Source organism: Coturnix japonica, chromosome 14 (assembly GCF_001577835.2).
Source record: "Coturnix japonica isolate 7356 chromosome 14, Coturnix japonica 2.1, whole genome shotgun sequence".
NCBI lineage: Eukaryota > Metazoa > Chordata > Aves > Galliformes > Phasianidae > Coturnix > Coturnix japonica.
Genome location: NC_029529.1, coordinates 11,466,491 through 11,477,043, shown reverse-complemented (window position 1 = coordinate 11,477,043; position 10,553 = coordinate 11,466,491). Strand labels below are relative to the sequence as shown.

Below are 10,553 nucleotides of genomic sequence, written 5' to 3'. Positions count from 1 at the left end.
CACAGGGACGTGGCTGGCACTGTGTGTTTCCCCAGGCAGGGAGTGCCCTGGTGCCACCACCTCATACACGGTCACTGCAGCCCTGAGCAATGGGGCTCCTAACCAGGTGACAGCACAGAGCTGCCCCAGTGCTTAGGGACCCGGCCCCCCCAACAGCCACATTCCTCCCAAACCCGTTCCGCAGGGTCCCGTGCAGATGCCAAGTCAAGGCAGCCAGCTTGGCTTTTTCCTGGTCCTGTCCCCCTGCCCGGCCACTCAGGGCTGCTGTGGGGCAGCACCCCCATCACCCCCACCCATAGGAAGAGGGGAAGAAAGCAGAGAGGCAGAAAAAAAGTGAAAAATGACCCGATTTAATCCCAAAGCCCCCCCCCATCCCTGACCCCCGGAGCACCCAGCACCCCACACCACCCCACACCGCTGGTGGGACGGAGCTTTCCAAGGCATCAGCCTCTTCCTCAGCTCCGCATCCCCCAGCCCCACGCAGCATTGCACCCCCTCGTCCCCCAGCCCTTAGGAAGGGGTCCTGATGAAGACCATCCTGGTGGAGTAGACCAGGTCCACGAGATAGGCCAGGAAGTTGAAGATGGTGAGGAAGGTGACGCCGAGGCTCTTGTTCCACCAGCAGTCCTTGTTGCAGGGGTTGGGCCGGCTGCGGCCATTGAAGCTGTACAGCGGCCATACAATGACAGCAGTGAGGTACATCAGCAGGGCCAGCGCATTGTAGGCAACCAGCACCTTCTCCAGCGGGCAGGGCATGTAGCTGAGGCAGCGGCCGATGGTTAAGAGGATGATGAGGAGCGTGATGATGAAGCAGATGGAGTAGACGGCCACGCACCACTGCAAGCCGGGGTAAGTGCTGTACTTATCCAGCAGGGAGAAGATGAGGCAGGCGACGTAAGCCTCAAACACCTTCAGCAAACCGGGCACGGTGGAGAGGAAACTGCTGATGTCTCCCGGGCGGGCACGGGTCAGCCCCACCTCGAGGGCGTAGGCCAGGAAGCAGAGGCAGGACATGGCCGTGGCGGCCGCCTGGCGCGCACAGCGGGCACCAGAGCAGGGGCTGGAGATGAAGGTGGACGGGAAGACCACGGAGCTGGTGAACACCATCAGGGCTGCCAGCATGGCGAAGGCGGCCGTCAGGTCATCCCAGGAGACGGGCAGCTTGTGGGACAGCTCCAGCAGCTCCAGCAGCAGCACCAGCAGCGTGACGGCGAAGCAGAAGCACCAGCTGAACATGCACCACGTCCCGTAGGGTCCGCTGAAGTCACCGGTGGAGGCCACCAGGCTGAAGGAGATGCAGGACAGCAGGACGGCAAAGAGCCGCGCGATGCCCACCCAGGAGGTGACGGCCCTCCAGTTCAGCGCCAGCACCGCCATGGCTGCGTGTGCCGCCGGGCAGCGCCTGTAGGGCTGAGGGACTGGGGCCCCCGGCCCCACTGCTGCCAGCAGCACCGCGCGGCTGTGGGTGGATCATTAACACTGGGCTGAGCTGTGCACACTGAGCTGGGGGGGGGTGGGTACTGGCAGCCAGCCCGTGCCCTGCCCTGGGGCGGGGGCACAGTGCAGCCTCCTGCAACCCACAGCAGCTCCTGGCGGACCCCACACTGTGCCAGGTGTGAGCGAGGGCTTGGGGTCAAGAATGACCCCAACAGTGTGGGGACCCCCACCCCCCCACCACACATGGGGAGGTGCCCATCAGGAAGCACTGGGTGTAGCCCCACACCTCCGGGTGCCACCTCCTGGTGCGGCTGCAGCTGATAAGCAGCTCAAAGTCCGGGTGGCAGCGGGGTGGTGGCAGGGAGCCCTGCTGCCACCTGTGGGGCTGTCAGTGCAGACGGTGGCACTGTAGGATGGCGGATGATGAAGGTTCCGTTTTCACCTTTAATGCTGAGCGGGCTCCGGGTGTCACAGCAGAACTTGGGGACACCCAGGGAGCCCCCTCTGTTCATCCTTGTGGGCTGGGGGGCTGTGAGCTGAGGTGGCACAGTCACTGTGGGGCAGGGGCCGGGCGCTGCCATGGGGTCGGGGCTCCAGGGCTCAGAGATTGCTCTCGTCCCCGTCCTCATCCCTGCATGGCAGCCCGTTGTTGGAGCTCGGCGCTGGCCGGTTGCTCTCATTCAGCCTCCGCACACGGTAGCTCTCGTAATGCACGTTGTGGGTGATGTCCTTGAGGTCCTGCAGGTGGGACCTGCCCGGGGAGGAAGGCACCGTGTTACACTCATGCACCCCCTGCAGTTTTGGGGTGCCCAGAACCATCAGGGTGCTCTGTGGGGTGACCCCGACCCCAGCTCACCGGATGAGCAGGTCCTGCAGCATAGGGAACTCGCAGTGTGCCGGGTTCTCCACTGCAAGGCAAGGCAGAGCACTGTGGGTTCGTCTCTGTGCCGCGGGGACAGCACCCACCATGCAGGGGTGCACCCCTGGGTGCTGATCCCTGCGAGGTGCCCAGGTGGCAGCCCAGTCCCATTCCGTGTGGACGCCACATGCTGCCCTTACCTTCGATGATGCCCCACTTGGTCTTGCGGCCCAGCACCCGTTTGCCGTTCACCTGGTGCTCCTGGTCCGCCCCCACCACAGCGAATGGGATCTTCTCCTTTGGGATCCAAGGAACACGGTCACCCCAGGGTGCCCCCATGCTCCCCTCAGCACCAGCATCCCAACACTCACCCGGATCCTATCATTGAGCAATCGGTCATCGGGGTCCTCATCAAAATCCTCCTGTGGGTACACGCTGATGGCATGGGCCTTCAGGTCCTGCTGGATCTGTGGGACACAGGGTGTGAGCTGCTTCTAGACCACAGCAGGGGGGCAGGATGGCCAGGAGCCCCCTGTGCCTCCCCTCACCCGCTGCTTGAACTCCTCCCGCTCCTCCAGGGTGAGCGTGTCAGCCTTGGCAATCACCGGCACCACGTTGACAATCTTGCTCAGCCTCCGCATGAACTCCAGGTCGAGGGGACGCAACCTGGATGGGGGAGGGACAGCTGTCATGCTGCGACCCCCTGGGAGCACCCATGGGTGAGGGGTCACCACACATGGGGTGACTCACCAGTGCCCCGTGGGGGGGATGAAGTACACACAGCTGTGCACCCGGCTGTCCGGGATCTTCCTCTTGCGGGTGATGAGGATCTCCTCGCGCAGGTACCGCTCGTACTGCTCATTGATGTACTTGATGATGGGGTCCCAGCTGGGGACAGGGGATGGATCAGAGCAGCCCCGTTGGGGTTTAGCCTCTCCCCCAAAAGTCACCGCAATGGCTGTGTCCTACCAGTTCTCGTTGTTGATCTGGTCCCCAAATCCCGGCGTGTCCGTCACCGTCAGCTTCATCTTCACACCCTTCTCCTCAATCACTACGGGGTCAGTGGGATCCGTGCATTAAGGAGAAGCAGGGGACTGAGGTGGGGGTCCCTCCCATCTCACCCTCCCTCCATCCCCTGCCCTCTCCCATGGCTTTGTGGACACATGGGTGACCTTACCATGGGTGACTGACTGCAGCTGCACCGTCTTTGGGATGCGCTCCTCCTGGCCAGGCTGTGAAGCTTTGCGGCTCACCTTGGACTTGAACAGGGTGTTCACCATGGTGGACTTCCCCAGCCCGCTCTGCCCTACGGGGACACAGACAGCTCCACATTGTACCCTCCCATGCATTTTTAACCCCCCACCATAGCTCTGTGTGGGAGCACCCCTATCCTGCAGGGCAAGGCTGGGACACATCACCCAAACCCCAGTGTGCAGGGAGCGCAGCCATACCACTGTGCTATGAGACCCATCCTCCTTCAGCCTATTATTGCTTCAGTCTCCCCAAAGTCTAAGCTCCCCAACTCTCTCCCCACACGGTGGCATCAGATTCCCAGCAGCCAAACCCTGTGGGTGCTCACCGACAACCATGATGTTGAATTCAAAGCCCATCTTCATGGTCTTCACCTTCATCTGCTCGAGCACGGCCTCGATCCCCACGTACCCAAACAGCTCGTGCACCCCACGCTCAGGGGGCAGCTCTTGGGGCACGGCCGCCGCCTCCATGCTGCGCTCCTGGGGCTCCAGGCTGCTCCCTGTGCAGGGTAAACACAGGGTGAGCAGGACACCCCAAAACCCCTCCCCAGCACATTCCCCTTCCCAGGAGGACAGCAGGATGCCTTCAGTGCTGCTCACCCTGCTGCCGTTGCCCCAGCAGCAGCCACGCTGGTGGGCACGCAGCCCCGGCGCATTCCTGGAAGCCGGCGAGGTGAAACACGGCAACAGAGCATGCCACCTCCTGGCACCATGGGGATGAGGGTGTCCCTTAGTGGCATCACTGGGGCTCAGCCACCTGTGCCCCCCACCGTGCCCACCGCAGCTCCACAAGTGGTGTCACCAGCACGGCCACCAGCACTGCCTCCCCGTGCCAAGGCTAGTGGCCACCTCGCAGCACAGCCCCGTGCACCCAAGGGGGCTCTGGGCATGGCACACGATGTGTCACCCCTCATCACTCTCAGCACAGTGACAGCACCGTAGTGCTGGTGCTGACACACAGCTGGCCCCGAGGGGGTGACAGTGGGTGACAGCAGCAGCACCACTGTGGGGCCACAGGGTGACCAGCAGCCTGAGAGCCACAAGGCATGCAGCCGAGACCCCCGCCCCAGCCTTTGTGTGGCGGCTGAGAGCCCCCAGAGCTGTCGTTCCCCTCCTCCTCCCCCTCCTCCTTCCCTCCTGGCACAGCCATTGTTTGGGTCCTACCTCCGCGACGCGCTGTCCCCGCTCCCACACAGCTCCTGGGGATGAGGGGACCCCGGCTGTCCCCGGTCCCTGTCACTGCAGCACTGCAGCCTGGCCCCAACCCCGCTGGGCTCAAACATGGGTTGCAGCCCGGCTGCTCCCGCACATGCCCAGCATGGCAATAACCCAGCCTCCCCACCGCCCCTCCTCTCCCACCCATGCACTGAGTTCACTCATTCGACACTCAGCTCCAAGCCCCACCAGCAGCAATGGGAACCTCAACACAGTGAAACCCTTTCCTCCAAGCATCCCTCCCCTACCCCAACACCCATTGCATGGGCATCCCAGCTGCACAGCTCCACACCTCCAAAGGGCAAGGGGAGCACGCGCTGTCACCCACCTGGCATTGGGGGTTCAGGCACCGGGGACCCCTGTGCCCAGCACTGCCCACCCCGATGCCGCAGTGCCCCACGGCGCCTGCGTCCCCCGGCCCACGCTGCAGCCTCCCTGCACGGCACATATGTGCCAGCCCATTTCTTGGCACCAGCGAGGCTCGGGCGGCAGCTTGCAGGCACAGCCGTGTGCCATGTGGCCTGAGGATGAGGGACATGCAGCACCTGGCATGGAGATGCCAGGAGGTGGATGGAGCTGAGGTGCTCCTTGCTGCAGAAATGGCATCTCAGAGTGGGGGTCCGGGCATCCCATGCCCACCAGTAGGTGCCAGGCTATGACTAGGGCTGGGGACAGCAGCAGCCAGGATGGGACGCCCTGGTGGCACCACCGCAGGGTGCTCCCAGAGGGGAGATGTTCCCCTCCAAAGCTGGCACAGCCCAGCAGGAGCCGGGCTCCAGCCCACAGCGCCCTCCCACCCAGCTGGGGCTTCCCTCGGAAATGTCAAAACACCAGGACTTCCTGGTGACAGCAGTGACACCCACCCGGCCGGGGGGGCACTGCCCGCAGGGCCTTATCCTGCTCTGCCCACCGCTCAGCACAGCACCCAGCCCCAGTGCAGCCACCACAATGTCCCGGTTGCCGGGACAGATCCGGAACCGAGTAACAGAGCTACAACTGCGTCACCCCACTGTCCCCCCTGTGGCCACCACCGAGTGCCACCCGCTCACAGCACAGCCCTGTGCACCCTGTTTCCTCCTCCGCTCCCCAAACTCTCCCTGAGCAGCAGACCCCCTACCTGCCCCTCACACCTCCTCACTGCTGGGCTCTCAGGTGCCCGCGTCCTCCCAGGGTGGCACCCACACCGGGTTCCCAGCACGGCCGTCACCTCCCGCCCCGTGCTGTGCTGTGCCGAGCCGTGCCGATGGCAAAGCCAAGCAGACACAAACATTATCCCTTCATGTGGCCCTGGATAATGGCTCCCTGCAGACAGACCTGTTCCGGGCTAATTGAGAAGGGTTTATTTTCCAGGCTGAGACGGGTAAACCCGGGTTCGTGGTCTCCCGGCATGGTTTAATTACTGATGCTGCATTAATCGGCATGTTGGCCGGGAAGTCTGTAATAAGCTCAGGGGGTGGAGGTGGGCAGGAGGGGATGGGAAAGGAGCCCACATCGCCAGGAGCGCGGCCCCGTGACCCAGAAGTTCTGCTGCACGGATGGAGGGTGATGGGGTCGGGTCCCCAGCCCATGGAAGAGCCTGCAGTGGCCGCGCCACAGTGGTGGTACCACGCACAACCCGAGGGGACAGCAGTGACAGTTACACCCACAGCCAGACCCAGAGACACAAGCAGAAGCAGAAGTGAGAGCGCAGGGCCCTGCTGCGGCCATAGGGACTGAAATCCCGTGGTGACAACAAGCAGCCCCCCAACACGCACCATGGGACCAGCACAGCCACCCTGCCCCTCACCCCGTGCCCTCGGCCGCCCCTACCTCGCTGCACCACGAGCCGGTCACCGCTCACCGGCCGAATAACTGCAGGGGTGCAGGCAGGAGGAGGCTGCAGCCCACAGCCCACGGCCCCTCCTCCGCTCCTCCTCCTCCTCCTCCTCACCCCGGGGCGCTGCGTGGGCGCTGGGTGGAAGTGAAACGGGGCGGCCGTGGAGCGAAGCTCGGAGCTTCCTGAAAAGATGAGCGCTCCCGAGCCCGGCACCGCACGCTGCCCCTCCAGCTCACACCCACTTTGCGACCCATCCCATCCCCTGCATCCCTGCAAACCACTGTCCCCACCGTGTCCCCCAGCGTGGGTGCAGCCAGGCCGGCTCGGCCATGGGCATTGCTGCCGCATGATTCACGCAGCCCCGAGCGGAGGGATGGATGGAGGGATGGAGGGATGGATGCCTGTGCGAGCGTCAGTACTTAGAGCTGCGGCGACGGCGGCATGCGAGACACCCGAGCGAGACAGCAGTGATCCCCAGGCACACAAACAGGCGGCCACCGTGGCGTCCGGCCCCGAGCACGGCACTGCCCTGGGGATGGATGGGGACGCAGCCAAGCCTGGTGCCTGGGGGCCCTGTGCTGTGACCGGGTTCCCCATGGCAAGGGGATGGAGGGGACACAGGGCACTGAGAGCTGCGTGGTGGTGCTCGAGCAGGGCACAGTGCTGCTCACTGACACCAACAGCCACACAGGGGACATCCAAGTGGTACCTGGGACACGTGGCCAACACACATCTCCACTAGCATGAATGCAGCCACCAGCAGGGGAACAATGTGGGGATGGGAGCAGCAGCTTAGGGATCCTGAGGGACTTTGCCCACTGGGACCACATCCCCACCAGCGCCAGTTCTCAGTGCCAGCAGTGGTGGCACGAGGCCGCAATGTCACACCCAGGGAAGGGACAGAGGGGAGGAGTGAGTCCTACCGTGCTCCAGCGTCACCGTGGAACAGCATCCATCTGCAGCCTGGCCGAGCCCACGTGGCATCACCAAGCAGGTCCCCATGGTGGGGCTGGTGCTGCCGATGTTCCTTAGTGCCATCGGGGTGCCCGGCCCCAGCACCATCCCCCCAAGGAAGGCAGGCTGGGAGCTCACCTGCACCGTCTGTGGCTGCGATACCAGCTTGAAGGGGGCAGCCAGGGGGAGCAGCCTTTCACTGGGGCTGGTGGCTGCAGTGACAGCCAGGGGGGTCGGGCGAGCCAGGCGGGGGCTGGCACTGAGGCTGACCCTGAGCTGTGTGCGGGGCAGCCCTGGGGCCACCTCAGTACTTGAGGAGGAGGAAGAAGGCAGGCGGGTGTGGGGCAGGGCAGCGGGGCTGCGGGCACCCCATGGTGGTGTGGGGCGTGGGGCTGGGGGGGGGATGCTCGGCTCCTCGGCGATGTGCAAGTCCAGTGCTGGCAGCGAGCTGTGCCCAGCAGCCACATGCAGGGAACATTCTGCTTCCACTGGGAAGACGCAGCCATGTGATGGCACTTTCTTCAAGCAGGGGTCGGCGGCCAGGGAGGCTGCAGGAGGCTGGGGGGCTGCGGGGCTCTCCAGGCTGGAGCTGGAGCTGCGCAGGCTCTCGCCGTCACTGCCCGGCCCTGTGTGGCTCTGGAAGGAGGGGATGCCACCGGGAGCCCGGCCAGCACGATGCTGACCCCGCAGCAATGGACTGTGTGGGTCAGGGCCGGGCTGCAGAGCCCGGTGGCTTTCGGTGGCTCCTGCAGACAGTGGGGATGCAATGGGAGATCCTGGAGCATCACCTGCATCCTCTGCCTCAAACGACTTCTTGAGGGCTGCGGAGAGATGGAGAGGTGTGAGGGCGGCACTGGGGCTGGGTGGCACAGCAGCTGTTGGGCTCTACCCCCATGCACCGGGTGCCAAAAGGCCGTCTGTGAGCCCAGCCTGGATGGGAAACCAGATCAGTGCCGCCGGCCCCTCGGCTTTGTTCCCCAGTGCTTATCTGTGGGTTGGTGCCGTGGCTCCCGGCTCCCTGCACCGCACAGTGCCCGCTTTATTCCCCTGTAAGGGATCCAGCCCTGCGTAACCAGATCCCAACCCGAGCTGCTGCTCTCCCCCCGCATTCAGCACAGCTCAGCGCAGGGATCCCTGCCTATTCCTGAGCGTTAACCCTGAAGCCTATTGATGGCACAGCCAGATGGCACTGCCATCCTACGGCAGTACTGCCCCTGCCAGGAGGGCTCTGACCCTCCACCACAAGCAGGCAGATGCGTATGGGGGGGTTGGGGCCAGCACTGTGTCCTGGGGCTGAACACTCCTCATTCCCCCCCCACCCACTCGCAGCCCTTTGGGCACCGCAAAGCTGCTGCCATATGGGCACTGTGCTGCCCTGGGGGCTGCTCTCCTCTGTGTGCAGCGCCGCGGTGGGTCTGCATGGAGGGACCCCACAAAGCTCCCCCCTACACTCCCCACCCGCCCGGGCAGGAAGCGTCAGTGCGGCCCCCCGGGAGCTGCACTCCTGCCAGATCCGCCCCAGCGGCTCCGTTCGGTGCCGGCTCCCCACGGAGATCGCCGGGGGCCGAAGCTCCCACGGAGCTTCCCCCACCCCCTCGCCGCGTTGCCGTGTGTGCGGCACGAGGCCCCGGCAGCAGCGGGTGATGGGAATGGGCACAGGGAGCGATGGGGATAGGAGAGAAATGGAGACCTGGAGTGATGGACGATAAGGACCCAGGGGGTGATGAGGACCCGGGGGACAAAGGGGACCCGGAGCAATGAGGCCGGGCTGGGGCTCGGTGCCCCGTCCCCTCCCCAGGTCACCGCCCCGTGCCCGGGGCTGGGCACAGGGGTCAGGGGTCGGAGCGGGGGTGATGCTAATAACAGCTCTGGGCCGGCAGGTATGTTCCAGCCCGGGGCTGCCGGGGGGAGGCGGTGGAAAGGAACACGGGGTTCTGCCCCCTCCCTTCCTCGCGTTTCTCTCCCCGCCGCACCCCGTACCCCCCGTGCCCCCCCCGGTAGGTGCTGCATTCCTCCCTCCGAGGGCAGCAGCCGCCCCAGGTCGGGTTTCTCCGCCCGCTCCTCCCCGCGCTGCCCCTTCCCGACCCCGGAGAGCGGCGGAGAAGGGGGGGGGGGGGGGGGGAGTTGGGGCCGAAAGGAAGATAAAAAGGGGGAGAAAAAAGACAAACACACACCCCAAAAAAAGCCAAGTCCCGCTGTTGCCGGATCTCACCCGGTGCCCGGCTCCATTCGGTTGCAAAGAGTGGGAAAGCCCACTCGGGTCGCGGGGTGCACGCGTGGGGCGTTGCAAAGGAACACATGGACCATGCAGACCATACAGCCACATCCAGACCGTTCACACACGGACACACGTACGTACACACACAGATACACGCGGAGATACACGTGGCCACCCCGCAGGGGGGAACCTTTCACGCACCCACGGGGAAACGCGGCCGCGGGTGGAGCTCGGGGGGGTCCCGACCGCACCTTCGAAGTCGCTGAGGATGCCGTCCAGGTGCTCCTTCACCGAGAGCCGGGCCATGGGCGGGGGTGGGACGCGGGGCCGCCCCGCATGGGAACCGCAGAGCGGAACAGAACGGAACGGAGCCGGAGCAGCGGACCGGGCCGGGACGGCGGCGGCTGCCCCGGGCTGTGCGGGAGAGGAGCGGGAGGAGGAGGAGGCGAAAGAGCGGGAGGAGGAGGAGGGGAGGGCGGCAGGGGGCGGGGGCGGCGGGGGGAGGTACTGCCCGCACCCCGCCCCGGCCGGATCCCCCCCACCCATATCCCACGGGCGTGGCGTTGCCGGCCGGTTCCGGGGGTCCTGTCCTCTCCGGCCCCATCGCCGCTGTTCCCGTCACTGGGGGCTCCTCCATCACCCTTGAAAGCCACGGGCAGAGCTGGGGATCCCCTCCCGGGCCCCAGGAGGGCAGCAAAGGGGTCTTTGACCTGCCCTCCCCCCCCTCCCCTCTCCCCCAGGGCTTCTCCCAGCGCTCGGCTTGGCTCTGTTGGCTGCTGGGGGGTGGAAGCTTAGGGGTTG

The 10,553-nt window shown here is 65.3% G+C and overlaps 2 protein-coding genes across 7 annotated transcripts; both read right to left on the bottom strand.

The window, feature by feature from the left end:
* Positions 1-336: 336 nt before the first annotated feature.
* Positions 337-1,736, bottom strand: LOC107320904 (myeloid-associated differentiation marker-like). The gene has a single exon (XM_015877228.1). The coding sequence runs from the start codon at positions 1,375-1,377 to the stop codon at positions 511-513; it is 867 nt and encodes a 288-aa protein (XP_015732714.1). The 5' UTR covers positions 1,378-1,736; the 3' UTR covers positions 337-510.
* A 125-nt stretch (positions 1,737-1,861) lies between these two features.
* On the bottom strand, positions 1,862-10,191 carry SEPTIN12 (septin-12). 6 transcript variants are annotated; one of them, XM_015877198.2, is made up of 11 exons: positions 10,004-10,191; positions 7,504-8,355; positions 3,876-4,049; positions 3,474-3,602; positions 3,266-3,347; positions 3,047-3,184; positions 2,845-2,962; positions 2,668-2,763; positions 2,497-2,593; positions 2,294-2,345; positions 1,862-2,188 (listed from the first exon to the last, which is right to left on the bottom strand). In XM_015877198.2, exons 1-11 carry the CDS (start codon positions 10,056-10,058, stop codon positions 2,038-2,040), a joined length of 1,944 nt encoding a protein of 647 aa, XP_015732684.1. In that variant the 5' UTR covers positions 10,059-10,191; the 3' UTR covers positions 1,862-2,037. The 6 variants fall into 6 exon arrangements, with proteins under 6 accessions (XP_015732684.1, XP_032303607.1, XP_015732685.1 ...); XM_032447716.1 differs by lacking the exons at positions 7,504-8,355; positions 10,004-10,191 and adding exons at positions 4,150-4,252; positions 5,628-5,765; XM_015877199.2 differs by lacking the exons at positions 7,504-8,355; positions 10,004-10,191 and adding an exon at positions 6,574-7,414.
* Between the last annotated feature and the right edge of the window lie 362 nt (positions 10,192-10,553).

Bases quoted from the DNA above. Each gene is read 5' to 3' on its own strand.
- LOC107320904 (XM_015877228.1), bottom strand. From the start codon at position 1,377: ATGGCGGTGCTGGCGCTGAACTGGAGGGCCGTCACCTCCTGGGTGGGC.
- SEPTIN12 (XM_015877198.2), bottom strand. From the start codon at position 10,058: ATGGCCCGGCTCTCGGTGAAGGAGCACCTGGACGGCATCCTCAGCGAC. The intron at 3,185-3,265 runs GTAGGACACAGC...CCCTGTCCCCAG, and splicing joins CAGATCAACAACGAGAACTG to CTGGGACCCCATCATCAAGT. The intron at 2,346-2,496 runs GTAAGGGCAGCA...CTTGCCTTGCAG, and splicing joins CAAGTGGGGCATCATCGAAG to TGGAGAACCCGGCACACTGC.